This window comes from Rhipicephalus microplus, chromosome 7, assembly GCF_043290135.1.
Source record: "Rhipicephalus microplus isolate Deutch F79 chromosome 7, USDA_Rmic, whole genome shotgun sequence".
Classification (NCBI taxonomy): Eukaryota; Metazoa; Arthropoda; class Arachnida; order Ixodida; family Ixodidae; genus Rhipicephalus; species Rhipicephalus microplus.
Window position 1 is genome coordinate 123,889,533 of NC_134706.1, and position 17,210 is coordinate 123,906,742.

The 17,210-nt window shown below is 44.8% G+C and overlaps 1 protein-coding gene and 1 long non-coding RNA gene across 4 annotated transcripts in view; one reads left to right on the top strand and one right to left on the bottom strand.

The window, feature by feature from the left end:
• The first annotated feature begins 3,468 nt into the window (after positions 1-3,468).
• The window catches only part of LOC119179467 (WD repeat-containing protein 13), a 35,593-nt gene continuing 21,851 nt past the window's right edge, over positions 3,469-17,210 (top strand). The window contains exons 1-6 of one of the 3 annotated variants that reach the window (XM_075869631.1): positions 3,469-3,697; positions 5,950-6,005; positions 7,503-7,585; positions 10,896-10,950; positions 11,852-11,881; positions 13,568-13,692. In XM_075869631.1, the coding sequence (XP_075725746.1) occupies positions 3,619-3,697; positions 5,950-6,005; positions 7,503-7,585; positions 10,896-10,950; positions 11,852-11,881; positions 13,568-13,692 (428 nt within the window). In that variant the 5' untranslated portion in view covers positions 3,469-3,618. The remainder of the gene's footprint in view (positions 3,698-5,949; positions 6,006-7,502; positions 7,586-10,895; positions 10,951-11,851; positions 11,882-13,567; positions 13,693-17,210) is intronic. The other 2 variants (XM_037430543.2, XM_075869632.1) reach the window with 2 other exon arrangements.
• Positions 13,934-14,105, bottom strand: LOC142767610 (uncharacterized). Its single transcript, XR_012885052.1, has 2 exons — positions 14,072-14,105; positions 13,934-14,023 (listed from the first exon to the last, which is right to left on the bottom strand). It is a non-coding gene; the product is annotated as an uncharacterized LOC142767610 (long non-coding RNA).

Genomic DNA, 17,210 nt, shown 5'->3' on the forward strand with positions numbered 1-17,210 from the left:
CCTGTTCCACGAGGATGGTAGCTTCCATGAGAATTTTCAATAAAATGTCTCCTCTCACATTTCCTTTTGTCGCAAAAACGCCCACAATTTGGCTCCATTTTCCAGCGAAAGGCACAAACATGATGACCATGCCGTGATCACATTGCTGGTACTTGTCTTCGGGCTTCGTAAATTCTCCAAGGTCCACGAAGCCTTGAATCTGGCCAGACGCCGTCACATTGAAATGTTCTGACAATTTCATTTCGTCCACCAATAGTCCGCCGTGTCTTTCGAGGTCTGACATGCTCGCGGTTTTTTTCTTTAGAGTGTTCATTACTGCTTGATTAAAACCGAAGGCCGACTCGTATGACCTCAAGTATCTTTTCAAAGTAGTGTTGCTGGGCATCATGAGAATTTCGTTCTTTCTGATGTGCTGATAAAGCCGGGGACTCTTTAGTTTCATGAGTAAACACTCGAGGATCCACTCCTGATTGTAGCGCATGCCCTGCTTGCTGGTTTGTTTGGCAGCTTGAAAGCAAGCGCGAACACTTGCCTGCTGCTTTCGCGGTAGTGACGATATTTTATCCTCTAGTATTTTATCCGCGACATTCGCATTGTTTGCCCTCATCTCTTCGAGACGACCAGCAATGTCCAACAGCCTTGTCGCCATCCGCTTGTTTCTCTGACTCAGGACCCGCAGTTTGGTGGAGACTGAGTTTCTTCGCTCTTTTCGTTTTAGGTAGCTTTTTCTGGTGAGTATTACTTTCCTCACGTACTTGCATGAAATGCATGAAGAACCTGGAAGTATACGAGAAAAAAATTATGAAGAGCTTCCAGTTTTTTACCATGCATGTTTGAAACGCAATTTATGCACTTTCACTTTCTGTAGGCAAACTATTCTTTCGTAAATGTTAATGAGTACTACAAAAATTAGGGGCCACACAAATGTTCTAGCATTAAACAGGTTACTGATTGATTAATTGTACAATTACAAGTGACGTCTCAATAAACGTTTGCCGCACTCACCTTGTTGTTTAACCGCTCCTTTGCACGTGACACTGAAGACAAGGCCGTCGGAATGAGAGATTTGCTGCTCCAGTTTCTTCGTAAGAACGTCATAGGTGAAGTCCTTCGCCCTACCTGCTCCTCTGCAAGGGTGAAGAGATTCTGCGCAGTCCAGGACTTGTTTGGCATCTTCAAGGTTATAGGCGACCTTTTCGGAGATCAGCGTCTTCCGAACATATGTCCGACAAATCACTTCACTCCGGTCGGTACCGTAATTCATGAGCACAGTCTTTTCGATGCTTACGAGTTCACGACTTAGGGAGGCCGAAACATAAGCAATTCCGTCATAATGACGAAACTTGTGCATTGCCCAGTGGTCGTTTGGCCGGACAACGTCTTCAAGTTCAAATGCGTTGTCGCTTTGCCTCGCACTTTCGCAATCTTCAAATCTCAGTTGCGGCTCAACTGATTGCAGCGCAGTTCTTTTTGACGGCTGGTCTTCACAGGTTGGTGGTGAAGCCGCTCTCTTCTTCGTTGACTGCTCCGGTGTGGGCTGCTCGTCAGGACACTTCAGGAGATGAGGTATAATTATGGGTACAGCATCACTGCGAAGTTCCGGCTTTCCCCGCTCTATATATACTTCTCGGCCTTCGATAATATGTACATATTGCCTTAGTATGTATTTTTGCTCGAAGTGCAGCTCGCAAATGGCATCGGTGACTTGCAAGGGCCGATCAGCGCGGTTGAGATTCTGGTCCCATAGCCGGCGTCTTTCTTCGTCTTGAGGTACTCCAAAGAGTGAGAGCTTGGGCTGGTTTTTAACTCTGCTGTATCCGGTTTGGCAGCCTACGACACAACAGTAATTTCTACGCCTAGACGTGCTCATCCTCTAATCTTTTGAAGCAGCTTGGAACGCTCCGTTATGCAACCAGCAGACACATATCTGCGCACGCAAACGTGCCGTCTGCCGCGTATTCTTTGTCCAGACGGCTTTGCTCAAAGGGAAATACAAACCTACGCGTTCACGAAAAAAAGCATACATTTTATTTCATGTCACTTGTTTTTGTCTCTAATAATGTGTAAAAAAAGAACCAGGAGACAAATTGTGAAAACAGCGCACGAACGACGGTGCATCGAACAGACGACGGCGCGTCGAGCAGACGACAACATCGAGCGCTCAGCGTCCCCGCCAGCGCGTCGTGCGGCCCGAACCGCCGCACGACTCGCACGCTCCCGCCGAAACTGACGTCACTTCAGGAGAAGGCTACTGCAGCGCCACCAAATTTTCCGCCGTTTTTGCTTCACCCGCACCGCTTGCCGCCGGCCACAGTGGACCCACTCCCCCATTCTAGTACACTCTAATCTCTAATTTCTGACGTCTTTTGGTACCTAAAAAATTGGATCCGCTAAACGGGCAAATTTTTGCAATAAAATTACTTTAGTAAATTTTGTATTACTGTTTCAAAAATAATTTTTGCACAACATTTGCACAAAAGACACCTCTTTTTTTTAATTTGCAGACGACAATGAGTGAAAAGTTTTGATTTCAGCACTCTTACTAATAACTTGTGGTTTGTAAAAAAATAACTACAAAGCCACATTTTAACAATTTGTGTCAATAGAAACTTATATCAAATTTAAATTAGATTAATATAAACTGTTACGTCATTTATTGTGCCATATAACAGTTATGTTTAAAAATTTTGAATAAGCGTTTTGAAAGATAAGCATCATTTATTTGATTTGCAGATGCAAGGGCGTTATCAATTTTAGCGGTTGTTGTTATAAGAAAAAACACACATTAAATGTTGCAAGTGGGAGGTTTAGCATGGATAGAGTGTACTAAAACAAAGATTCACTCTAGCATGGAGGAATGAAAATTTTTCCTTCCTCCATGATGTTTAGTCCATGACCTACTACACTCCTGACCTGCCCAGAGAGCACCTCTTCCAGCGCCCACGTTCTAGTTCATACCTTCTGCCGCTAGGGCCGTCACCTACGAGCGGCGTGGCGCTAGGCAGCACCTGTTCGCTGACGTCACCTTCACTCTTTGTAGTCAAATTTTAACCAACAAAGCACTCGTAGTGCGAATTTATGATCCACAATTTAGAAATATCCAGAAATAATAATACTAAAAGACATTCAGAATTTTTTTTGCAATAAAATGCACGCGACAACGCATAGGCTGTCCAAAATCATGTAAATCCACGGGTTTCCACGTTTGTCAACCAGTGTGCTATAAATTCTTAAGCGCACTGAACAGCTTACTTGACCAGCAATGTATGGGAAGAAATAGTCACATATATGCCGACAGTTCACCACAGAAAGCAGGCATTCTTATACCAGCGCCTACAAAACAACCGTAAAGAAGCAGACGAACAGGTTATAGGTAGCGCCACCTACGGCGAGCGATTGAACGAGAGCGGGGACACGCGCTCCCATAGGAACCCCGCTATCTGAACAGGTCAGGAGTGTAGTAGGTCATGGTTTAGTCCAGTGGCTCTGCCAATAATGGCGTCCGCCGTGGCTCTCGGTCTGTTTATCCGTCGCACGTGAAATGTAAATAAGCGGGCGGGTTCTTTCTTTCATGCGCTACTACTCAGCCGCTTGCAGCGCGTGGCGGTGGCGCAAGCGATGGCAACCGTTTGGCAGCAAGTGCTGGCCATCGATGCCCGTTACAATGCCTACAGGTCGCCCAACGACCCCAACTTTCGTGAGTTTCGGTTCATGTTTCTCGCGCCCTGCTTCGTACGTGATAGACAACCCCTAACTTCGAGGGTGGTTCGTTGAACTGGCGTAGGTGCCGATCAGACGTGGTAGCTTCGCGGCACCCCTCACAGAGTGAGCAGCAGTTGACACTTCTTATTCCACGCACGCTTTTGACAGTTCAACGCAGTGTACTACACTTCATGTGTTCCATCATTCGTGAACAATGAGTACTTCAGCGCACCCTGGTCTCTTGATTGGTCGAGCTTGAGGCTATCGGAAGGTTACACGACGACTTAATTGGTCAGCTATGCGTACGGGATTCACAGAAGCTTGCCGAATTGTCGCAGTTCGTCTTCTGCGACTCAAGTACATGCGCTTAATTTCGCCCGCGCTTGTGTAATCTGATGAGACAGTAACATCTGATCGCGCGGATAGACGTCATACTCTGCCCAGGCGGCGCTGCGAAAAACGCCGCCATCAGCGCCCCCATCGACGCGCCGACCGTAAATGGGTAGTGCAAAGCGAGCCGTCCACAAGCGCACGTGCATAGGCCCTCCTCTTTCGTTGGCCTTGAGGCGCTGTTTCCTGAAAATCAAAGACCTGAGAAGCTTCTCACTTCAACCTCGCTTTAGAAAAGTAGGAAGCTCATCAAATCAAACTGTGGGTACTATGCGAAAGGTGTTTCAGTTAATTCGGCGTACTGCAACTGGAACGCAGGCGAGCATCACATGATATCGAGTTACGGCAAGCACTCTGACGTTCGTTCCGCCTAAAGGCATTAAACTTGGGCATACACAAGATGTGGAAGCGATGAAGTGCATACATGAGCAATCTATGTTATGATCAGTGGTATGAAGTTCACTTTATTCGGCACAAATAGCCCTGGTGATTTTCGACATTGCAGTTGCATTCTCCACAGATCTCTTGCTTCTTGTGCACTGAACTGTTTTATTACGGATGCTAGAATTTCCTGTTGACGATTGTCATCCATTTGTATATACTGCAACCGGGATGCATGCGTCTACACTTTCTCGGTGTACAACGAGATGCAAAACTGAGGCCTCCGAGACAGCTCAGGCAATCGCAAAAACCAATGGCAAGAAAAAAAAACTTATTGAGGTCACGGTCATTTTGCGATTTGCCTGTATGACGTGCATGTTCGCATTTCACAGATAAAGCCAGAGCTTAGAGCCTTGAAAGCCCTCAGGCGTGATGGCGTGGAGCTTCAGGTTATCGGCAGTCGCGGCATTATCGTCGCGTCATCTGTCTGCTGCTGCACAGTGCGCACCGCGGTCACAGACTCTGTTAAGCTTCATAATCAAAGTTACTACGAGTTACTACGATATCAGAGCTACTCAAAACAGTAACAGGAGATCTACATTATCACACGCGAACGGCTGTAGACAATGCGAATGATTCGCTTACCCAACACAACAGCCCATGTTCAGCGCTCGCCGTTCTGCTTCGCGAAAGCTGCGAAAAACAGTAAAACGAAGTTCTTAACGTTTGTGGCAATTCACAACGCAACTGTAGCATCGGCTGTGGTCTTTTTTTGTAGAGTGCAGAGCTGTTGCGTCTGCTCTTGTTTTCGCCGTCGTTCTGGCGGGTGAACGAGCAAGCACTTCACGGCGGTGAGGTGACGCGCCTGACTAGCGGAGAAAAACTCGTAGCTCTCTTTCTAAGAGTTCAATGCTCGAATACACCTAATATTTAGCTCAATCACTGTTTTCTTACGCTGTAGTTGCACCTGGTTGCGCAGCAAACTGTGCAAAGAGGTGCGCTTTGCACTACTCAACTGCGTCGACAGGTGGCACTGCGTGTCTGCAAAACTGCAGAGTCGGACGTCTATAGAAATTCTTGATCATGATTGGCTTCTTCGCGCAAGTTTCAGAAGAGAGCAAATCACTATTCAGCAATTTGATTAGAGTCGCCTCGCAATTTGTTTATTTGGCTTTACAACACCGCCGGCATTGGGTTTGCGCTTTTGCAGGAAAAGCGTCAGGCAGCTCATGTAACATGCGATGGTACGAGAGACTAACAGTAAGGTTTATCTTGAACAGTTAATGAAAAGAAATTACTGATACTGCTGTGTGGACAAGATTGAGCTAAATATACAAATCAGGTGCCATTGTTTCTAAATTAAGCTGAGTTAAACTTTCTAGGTAATCATCGGAACACACCTAGAGCTGTCTTGTGTAAAACGAACACGGAAGAAGCATTATTCGCATATATTAACGATTCTGCTCCATTTTGTAGGTACACTGTACATACGAAGGCGGAGCCAGCTGTTAAGGGAGTCTCAAAAGAATGAGGTGAGATGTGTTCGTTGTCACATGTGCATAACATGTAGGACTTTATTTCTCACTACGGAATAATAGTGGCGAAGGCAGGCAAAAGGCAATATACATACGTCACCTAGAGCCTACCCTCCTTGTAAGGAAAAATTAATATAGAAAAACATGAAAAGTCAATATTACACAGCAACAACTCCGCCTGCAACCTGTAACTTACAGCGTGTTGCATACTCAAACAATGAAAGAATGTGGATTGCCCGAGGGGCTCGTTTTGTAGTATGATACACGACTAATGAAACCAACGTGCAGTTATGAAAAAGGAAGCATAAGGGACATTATTTTGCAGTTTCCTCACAACAGCCTCATTTTTCTCACTAAATTAAAACTAATTGAAGTGGACAAAAACCGCCCTATCTGTCCACTTTAGTTCCTCTCAGTTTAAATGAGCCGTGCAACACTTCATCGGCATGGTCATGAAACACTGCCAATTCGTAGTCAAGGCTCCTGAAAAGACGCAAGCCAAATATGATAGCATCACGAGGCCTGCAATTTACAATAAATTCTCAAAGTTAGCTTGGAGTCGCTTCCACTTCCCTCCACATTTAATGCAAATGATGCCATATACCTTAATCACTGCTTCATATACCCTAGTCGACTTATGTAATTATTACTATACTTATACATAATTGCCTATTGGATTAATTTGGGGATGAAGTTGTTATTTTTCGTTATTAAAGCAAGTTGTAGATAATTTGTATTGCATTCTTGTGGCTGCGCCTCGAGTAGTACAGGTAAAGTGCTTCAAAAAAAAAAAATCCAGCACTGATGAAAACATTGTTTGTTTAGTTAAGTGACATTTTTCATGTTTTCTTGCACTATTTAGTTGTAACATGGACGTAGCCAGGGTTGGGGGGGTTCTACCTCCCCCATCCCCAGAACTGTTTCAGTTTTGTGGTGTACATATATACCTGCCAACTTACAAATCCACTCTCTTGAACCCTCCCCCTCCTCTCAAAACATTTCTCACTATGCTACCGAACAGTAGCAATTGCCATCAAAAAAATCTCCCAACATGGGAGACTCTCCCAACAACTCTGACAATGGCCTTTGCCATTGTCAGAGTTGTTGGGAGAGTCTCCCATGTTGGGAGATAGATGGGAAAAAACTCGACCATAGACAACATTGCTTTGCTGAGAAAGTTTACTTGCATGGCGTACTGTTTGCAGGATGTGCTGAAACCCTATTTTCCATTGATAAACTTACTTGCTGCTTATATTAGATGTGCTGTTTTCTTGTTGAATAGACTTCCAAATGCCAAAATCGGTTTCTTTCTAAAAGTGTGCTGTGGAAGACACCATTTTCTGGCTTGTTTGAAATGTCGTGGCTTGCTTTTACTTTTTTTGTAATTTTTATTTCTTATGACGTTTTGTCCACAAGCAAAGTGATGGATGAGTGTGCGCATTCACTACCTCTGTTCTTGTCTTTCATTTGATGGCTCCCCGTCCGTGACTTCAGCAATGCGCTACATTCCGTAAACAATACCTGCGCCTCCGAAGTCAGCTGCTTTCTCAGCGGTATGGCGTGTCCGTCGAACAGTCGTAAGTAGTGCTTTTGTTCTCTATTGGTTGCATGTGCTTTGCACTAGCGCTGCTCTGTCCTTGCGAAAAAAAAATGTAAGCGTAGCAGAAAAAGTGCCAGGTGAAACCAGCTAATCACTCAGCCCTGCAGTTTTCTAGAGCAAAAAATCCGGATTCTACGAAGCTCGAACTAAAGTAGCATGTTTTGTTTCAGCTTCCGAGATAATAGTCTGTGCCAGCTCAATCGCACTTGCAGACATTTGAAAAGCTACATATTAACAACTCTTCCGATCTTTTTCACTTGGCATGTAGCTAAAGCATGACAATACTTCAGCACTCAATAAAACAACAAAAATATGTGTAAAATTAATTGAATATTGGATGTTATTGTTGCATCTATTATGTTGTTTCCATTCGATGTTCTTCCATGTACTAAATCATTTCTTTTCGATTTGCTCGGGTGCCTTTGGCCATCAGTTTCCATCTCGCTAATCTATTTCTGTGTGGACATTGCTTAAACTTTAATCACTTGCGGTGATTTCTGATTCCCTATAGAGAAACATTTGCTTGTTTCTTAATCTCAAATTATGCTGCCATTTGCCATTGCTGCAATCGCAACACTCCCCTCTACATATTCTAAAATTAGGCATAACTGAAATGGAGTTTGTTTGCAAGACGCATTTATTTCTAGTCGGTATGACAAGTTGAGGCCACCGCATCAGCTTAGGCTGCCTGAATATTTTACACTGTGAAAAGGCGTGCACACAACTGGCATCAAAAGATTGCCGGCTGAGCGATAGTAAAGCCTTATATTTTTGTACGTTGTAGCCTAAACATGTTGTCTTTCAGTGGTGTTTTCAAACATCACTTGTGTGCACTGTTAGTACAGCGATGTGCATAGTGCTGTCTTAGCTGTTGCAGAATTTATGTAATATCGTAAAATTTGAGTGGCACCTAAAGTTGCAAACTTACTACAGCAGCTTTTCGTGGAAATGCTGTTCAATCTACATCTCTTTAGAATGAGAAGTGGACGCTGTGTAATGCCAAGTGTATCTAGACATGCTGATGCATTAAAAAGGCTAGTAGTAAACAGGCTCTGGTTTTGTTTGCTTAAACATCAGAAACAAGTTCATTAGTTTCTTTAGAAGGCTGTGGTAATCATATTTTGCAGACGTTGCACACGCTTCATTGTGAAAAACAATTTCTCTGTGCCTTTCCTGCACCTGACCAGTGTTTCTTGCTGGCACAATGATGTTATCTTGCCAATGGGCGACATTACATAGCCCTGACTTGGGTGATTGTTTTTTTTTTCACTATGGAATGGTGCCTGCGATGATACAGTTTTGGCTGCGCAGTTTGCCTGCGCTCCTCCCTGCAGTATTGGAAGATTCGTGCGAGACTACGGAGACGGGCAGTTTTGCGAAAGCAAAAGCCACCAAGATTAAGAGGGGTCTTGCGACTTTACCACCTTGAGAAGGGCCGGTGTGCCGTGGCATATTTTCCTCACCAGTATTTGTAACCCTCGTGCGGCACGTACAGGATGCCTCGCTCGGTTGTTGGCTGCACGCCGATAACGTAATTTCTGGCATCATGTCACATTGCCGATGGGGGCTTAACCACGACGCCTAGCTTTCTCCACTGCTGAGAAGGGTAGGAAGGTTGGTTGAGAAATCTAAACCAGTCGTAGCGCATTGTTTTACATCCTGTAACTTTGTCATTACCACACTCATTTAAAATATTATTACAGTAGTGTGTTCACGTCATACAAGTGCGCAGTAATTTGTTCATCACAAATTTGTTACTGCAGGATTTTTTATTGGCCCTTTCAAGCAAGAAGCAGAACTACACTTGGGTTCGTTGACCTGATTTCAGGAAGAAATTCTGTGAGGGCAGCTTGTGCCGAGTAATAAATTGGAACAGAAATATCAGTGTTTGAAAATAGGTATGATAACAGTGCCATGCAGAGAATATTTGCACAGTAGGCAGGGAGCGATGTTTCAATATTTAAGTTTTTTTGAAGCACTGGCTAGAGAACTGCTTATCTATTCTGATAAAAATATTCAATTTAAAAAGGTTAGCTCACTTTGACAATTCAATTAATCATAATGTGACTTTACAAATGCTTTTTATACGTTCACTTCAAACATAAACATAAAGAGACTACATTAGCATTCTTCTTTCAAAACTATTTTCTTGTTAATTTTACGGAAAGGGTTTAGAATTACAGAACAAAAGCTCATTTTTTTCTGAATTTTTATTTTGAAGCCTTGAAATCCTAGTGCTCTTTATTCATTATCGCGATTTCTCACAACTGTCAATGATTGCTAGTGGACATCACAAATTACCCAATACTGTGACCCTTTTGCCAAAAATATTTTGTGTCTAATTTTGTATTTGTTTATGAGAAGTGCTTTCAGAGGTTGCTACATTCACCCAAATTCTCTGCAAACATTGCCATTTGAAAGAAAGCCTTTCTCACATCACGTGTAAGGATAATTTCTCAAGGAGATTTAGTGCCAGGATTAAAAAAATATATTGATGCCGATCTCCAAAATGACTGAGGTCTGGATGCCGATTGTGGAACATATTTTTTACTTCACGGTTATACTTCAAGGCAGGGTGATTGCACGGGGCAGCTCACTAAAACGGCACTTTAGACCTTTGTGTCTCACAAAACCTGTTCCTGAAGTTTTAAAATTTCAGGACAAAGACGGTCGTGTGCTTGCCGCAAAAAAGTCTCTCAGGTCGTGTGTGGCCCTTGGGCCATGCGTTTGATACCCCTGCCATATACGAATAATTTTTTAAGGAGATTTGACGTCAGGCTCAGAAGTACTTATCCATACTGATTCGCTCATTGATTAAAATATGGATGCTGATCTTGAAATGCACAGTTTTTGTTGGAAACGAAAGCTTGAAACGAAAGCTTTTTGTGTGAAACGAAAGCTTGAGATTACTCTTGTCTATGTAGCTTACCCAAACAAAACGCTATTAATTGCAACAGACCACAAAATAATGCGAGAACAAGTATTTAGAAGTTTTGTAAAATTTTATTCCGTTTGAAGTCGTGGGCGCTAACAAAGGGTTCACAGGATGTGCGCCCGAGACCCCTGTTGCGGCGTAAAATCGCCAACCAACTTCCTTTCGTCTGAAGTCAACAACCCACCGTTTTCACCACCAGTGGATTTGTTGAGATCAGGCCAACTTGCAGCTACACAATTGAGGAGCTCTACTGCTGTCCAAGTAACTTTTCATTTGAAGTGGCCATTGTGGCAGGCGTAGTACTTCAAATAGGTGTGCAGGCGACTTACCGGTGTGTGTTCTGCTTCCACAGGAGCAATCGGAGCCGCAGCATGGGTGGCCGAAGCAACAGTCGGGCAACGCTCGAGGTAAGATGCCTTTTTGTGTGCCTTCTGCATGTCGATTCCTAGCGGTAAAGTAGCGAGACACCTGTTGGTCTCAGAGGCTTTCATTTAGGCAGTATCACTTGTCCTGGTTGTATGGGGCTCTACTAAAACAACAGAGGGCAGCACAGGAAAATTTGAAAGTGCATACTTCGCAGTCAAAATGTCCAAAACTGTGTCACTGCAGGGACAAAAGATCATTTCATAGTGCAAAAGACGAATCGACAAAGTTGGTGCTGCATAATGTTGCCCATGGGCACAATTGCATGACTTTGCGTATCAGGAGGATCAGAAAGGTGCTGGCGAGAAGCGCGGTTATTGTTTTTTGAAACGGAATTGCTGCGCAATGCACAGGTTTGAGATATTTGCAGAATTCAAGGTCAGTTTAAAACTAACCGGTACAGTCCTATCAGGTACTCGGTTTGCAAATATGATTGTGTTAACTGTATGGAAATTCATTGCTTCTATCTAACATTGGTATAGAAAAAGGAAGAAAAGGCGTATTACTCCAACAATTGTATTCTGCACAATAATATTGACAAGGTTCCACCCTGTCTGATTCTATTGAATAAACTCACTTGCGAGTTTGTGTATTTGCTGTAGTACTCTTCAACTTTACGTGCTTTCTTTTTCTGCGCTTGAAGTATTTTTACATCGATTTATTTATAGATTTCACTGGTATTGTGATTTTCTGTATGTCGTAGCATAATCTTGCAAGCAAACTGCGGTGCTCTCTCTGGCGAAAGGTCTTGCGTGCGAGATGAGAACCGCACTCTGTTTTTTATGCTGTGTCATTATTGCACGTTTCTGCATGCTGCGATAAATATTGCATGTTTGATGTGCACGTTTTGGTGATGCGCATGTTGGTTTCTGCTGTTTTGTGCAGGAACTGAGTGTATCCAAATTTTCACTCAAGGCAAGTACGGCCAGCCACCCTGTGGCTTTTATTTTTATTTTCTCAAGCTATAACTAAGATAAGCTTCGAAATCTTCTTTCTTACATTAAGAGAGATGTCTTAAAATGTGCAAAGTTTGCTACTTAGTCCCTTTGCAGCGCTATGTAGTCCTGCTTTACGGATAAACTATAAACCGCAGCTGACACATGGCTTCTGGTACTTGTACAATGCCTGCACTGTTAAACCAAAATGCATTGCTTGGCAGTCCACTACAGCGGCATCTAGTTTCTAAAAAACGGTTTATACTGTACTGGTTGGTGCTGGGATGCGGACAACTTTCACTCCCCGCTACTGCCATGCTCTGCTTGCTCCTTCGCGATTGCATGACAGGTGAGAAGAAGGCTGACGTGAGCCTGTTTGTTTCCCACTGTGAAATGAATTTAGACTTCGTTTGTTTATACGTTCTTGGCTGTTATGCTTCTTGGCCTCTGAAATGCCAGTCCTACTTAATTATCATAAGATCGAGTGTACAAGCTTCTCATCTCTTGCATTTTTCTTCCCCGCTGTTTTACAGCGAAAGCTGTTGCGTGATCACAACAAGGGTCGCATGCACCTCGGTTGTCTTGCCTCTGCTGCCGGTGTCTGTAACCACTATCCCACCAAATAAGGACAAAAAAACTAGGTAATAAAAAAACACCAAGGACACAATGGCATTCAAAGCTGGGTCGCCTGCCTGGCAGGCTAGTATTCTACCACAGAGCCATGCCGGTGCTTGAAACTCGGTTGCAAAGTGGCCTTAGGCCGGCTTGATGTCGGGAAAGGAGTCGTAGTAATATGAGTAATAAAATGCTTTAAGACAGCAAAGGAACAGCCAGGCACCATGCCTGGCGACCCACTAGATATGCCAATTGCATATTGAGTGGGTCGTCGAATGCTCCAACCCATTACTAAAGCTTCAGGCATAATTCTTCATTGTGGTCAGCCACAGAATGAGAACGTTGTACAATGCAAGTGGGTGGCGGGTACTACGCTTTCTTGAAGAATGATGAATGATGGCGTAGTCAATGTCTCCCTACTACCCAATATGATTATTTATGGCATAGTGGGTACCCTGCAAGTGTACTTGCATCAGTTATCCAAGGAGTGTTTACGAAAGCCTCTAACAAGGCCGCTTTCCCAGCTTTTGCAGTGACTCTGCTGTGACTTAGAAGTGTGGCAGCTTGGGCTAGTTGGTATGGCATAGCGGTCGTGTCTTTCGTGTCCTTCTTGTCTCTGTGTCGTCGTTGTGTTCTCGCGCTATAACTATCGTCTGCTGTGACGTTCTGCACAAGCCTGGCAGTTTTTTGTTTGTTTTTTTGTAAGAACTGTGACCATATCTATGATGTTCATTTTCACAAAGTGAATATAGTGTGCTCTTTTGCATGGTTTTAAATATCTTTTACAATGATCTTCAGGGCTCGAAGCTGTGCAAAGGTGAAAAAGTTAGTCATTGATTCAGAAAATACAGCAGCAGAGCCTGAAAAAAAAAATGAAATAAAATGTTTATATGTACATAGCGCCTGTCCAGCATCATTGCTAAATGCTTTATGTTACTGATTCCACTATTATTACCATCGCCATCTATATTTCTTGTTACCAAATATTTCTTTTTATATAGAAAATTAGATTGGAAAAGAGGGGTCAAAAGTATGCACTGTTCTTGTGCAGACTTCGGACTCGTCGGAGAGTCGGCTGCAAGCCAGCGGAGATCTCTCTCGCCGCGGCTCCTTCGGCAACCAGCTCTCTTTGACCAATGAAGGGCTGGTACCCACGTACGCGGCTGAAGCCAGTCGGTGAGGAACGTCGAAGGGGCACTGAAGCATTGTCCGGAACTTTCTTGGAAAGAATTCAAAACTGTTGGGCTCGTCACCGTGTTTTAGGCCGCACAAAAACATTGCAGCAGCATCGCTTGGTGCATGTCAAGTTTTGCAGATTGTCGTGATCCCACCGCTGCCACCAGTTGTCGTGGCTCGGGGTGCTGTGGTAGCGTGGTGGAGCTTCGGGTTGAGGAAACGAGCGCTTACAAGATGGGGATACGAAAAAACAAACAGGTTTATGGCACTATTTACAAATATTTACAGCATGAGGTTAAGAGTTCACAAACCACGAACGTGGTGGTTAAACCTTTACTTGGTTCAGAGCCTTCACAAACTACGAACGTGGTGGTTGAACCTTTACTGGGTTCAGAGCGACGTCCCGCACTCTGGGGCGTCCTTATAAGCACTGTCGGGCTCCTCCTTCTTCAGTGGAACACCAATCACACACACACACAACAGGTGAGGGGTACGAGCATGCACGGCGCACGTGAACATCCAATTTCGAGTCAAGATCACTGCACTTAAAGGTGGCGCCAGAGAGGCTCTTGCTCGTCGTGTATGTCGCTGGTCGAGGGGTCCCAAGCTTCGGACAGCAGACATCAAACGGTCCGCCAATCTGTCCGCTCAATTAGCAGGGCACTTTGTGGCGGCGGTCGCCGTTTCTTCAAAGGAATACGCTCTTTGTTGTCCCCTCTGGAACGGCTTACAGCTTCGTGGCGACATGACGTCTCATCCGCCGGCTAGCAGGGACAATACCTGGCGGGCATAGGCATTCGGCGAGTCGGCGACTTGTTTGAGGATTAAAAGAGCACCGCTCTCCCGTCAGCTCTCGACGCTGTTTCCAAGAAAACTGCGGTTCCAGGCGTGGGAACGCTGCCCGGCTACGCTTCTCAGCGACAGCATGGTGCCTATCGATGGCGGTCATAACAGCTTCCCCCTCGCCAGATGAGTCACGGAGGGCAGCGGTCAACACTGCTGCTCGCAGGGACGACGAAAGGGTCCGTAGTCGAATCCCAAGAACTGGCCTTCGCTTGTGGCATGGTCTGAGTAAATGCCGAATCTTCGACACCGTTTCTGAAACTGGACCACATGCACAAGCAAGCACTCGGCCCCCTTCGAACAAACCAAGCCAAAAGAGGGATGACAAACCAATTTTAATTACTAGCTTTAACAAAAGCTCACACTCAGAACTCTCAGGATTCACTTGTGCTGAGAAATCAAACGTGCTACCTTAAAAATTTACATTAGATGCACGAAAAAAACTAAAATATCAATTTTGATACATCAAGAGCATACCTAGATAGATTAGAAAGAGCGACGGAGCACGCCAGCGTTTCCATTCAATTTGCCCTTTTCCTAATGCCAAAATGATATTTTCGAAGAATCAAGCTCCGCCTCACAAGGCGACTGTTCTTCGATGTCATGGTTTGCAGCCAAGGGGACAATGACCTGTATCTACTTTAAATTTAGCCCTCCCCTGAGATAACACTGCCACTGATGAATGCTCTACACAATGCAGGCGCACTCCTTTCCTGAAGCGCAGTACGTTATCTCACGAGAGCCCAAATTCTGGCGCAAGCAACGCGCAGCTTTGCTTGATACCATTGTCGTCCTGAATTAATACGGCTGTCTCCTTCTTTTCGTCGCTGACTGCTTTCATCGGTTCTGTCCCGCTGAGAGCATCGGTTCGGTTCCGGACTCAGCGAGCGCTAAGATTGTCCTAAAGTCCGTTTTTGTTTACGTGTACCAATAATTGTCTACTACTGATACAGTAAGCTATCTAGCTTTCCTGAAAGCTTAACCTAAGCCTTGACCTAACGGGCTACCTCAATGGTTAGGGAAAGCTTAAATGATCCGCTCATATGATCAATGATCAATTGTCTTCAAAGAAGACCAACAAAACAGAGACAAACACTTCTTTCTAGAATGTTCGCCCGGTTGAAGCAAACTGCCTTTGCTAATGCCTCTGAGTAAATCTCACTGGGCTCTCCTGAGCCTTCAATTACTCTCATTTCTAAGCACTACAAAATACACGGCGCTATCAACCAAACGCTTATTCCTTCGCAGTTTGTCTAACGACTTATTCTTACGTTACGTTGTAACGCACAGTGAACAACACAAAAGTAATCCTAGGTGCGATACTCATCAAATGCACCTCACAATAATGCACAAGTTTTATGCTAAAATCGTGCCCCACTGACATTCAATTCTTAATGCTTGCAACGACAACTCCACTGTGTCGCGCCAAACTTAATCAATTTATGAAATCACTTGGTCCATGTTAACTTCTTCCTCGAATGCTCGTTCACGCCACATCCCAATGGCAGTGAAGGCATACAATATTACACTAAACCTTTAAAAAAAAAACGAGAAAAATAACATATTTTCTCGGTTTTTACCTTATGGAAATTTTCGCACTTGTGATTAAACTGACTTCAATTTTCAGCCTTTAGTTCGGCGGTTTTCTTTTTGAAAAATTTACTCCGCATCAAACTTACCAAATTTAAAGTGGCTCAAATCTGCATCTTCAATGCAATATGAGTAGACACAATTAACACGCACGCACCAAAATTACTCAAACTGACCGCCCCCTTTTCTCAATTAGATTCGCTTGAATCGCACACGATGGGGTCGCGGTCCCGGCGGATTTCGAGCACGCCGGAGGCTACAAAACGTGCAACCGCTAGGCTGTGTTCGGCCGTCACGCCTCATTCTGCACTTCGGCCTGTTCTCCTCAGGAATTTGAAAGGGATGCCAGTAGCTCGGAGGGAGCCTGTGCCATTTTCTCTTTGTATTCACCCCTGCGCGGTATTTAGCCCCTCTGCGCTTTCGACTTTGATCCTTCGGGCAAGGCCGCTTTTCCGAAGTCGTCGAGCTGAACCGCGCGCTTCGTTGGGGTGACGCACCTCCCTTTCTCCCTCCACACCTGGCTCGCCGCTTGTGCTTCCACGAACAGCCCCATTGACGTTTCCTTAAACGTATTAGTGGCCTACCCTCTCGTCTTTCTTGTGACTGAGTGGGGCCTGTCCTAGGCTTGCGCAGTGACGAATGACTCCGCTTCTTCCTTTTTCTGCGATGTTTGCAAACCAGCGCGGTATTATCGCTGCACTGCTGAAGCGTGGCGCTCTTGCTCTCATCAGCCACTGCGCTAACCATGCCTACATTTGACAATGTCGAAAGGTCCCCCTGAGGCACGAAGAAGGTTTTCAGCTCATTACTGGGCCCATTAGGGCTGCTGGCACCCTCTTCACCCACGCAAGGAGCGTCTGTCGACACTGTCCCCACCTCCAGACCGGCCACGGCCTCGTTCGCTACATCATTTACATGGATGCATTCGAGAATACGCGGGCCCTTCTCTGGCGTGATCTGTTCCTGTCGCGCTTTATGAGGCGCCTCAACTTCTGGCGCTTTGCGACGCGCCTCGCTTTCAGACTTCGGCCTGAGTCTTTCTTCCTTTTTGCTAACAGAGTTTACAAATCTCCTGATTAGCTCTG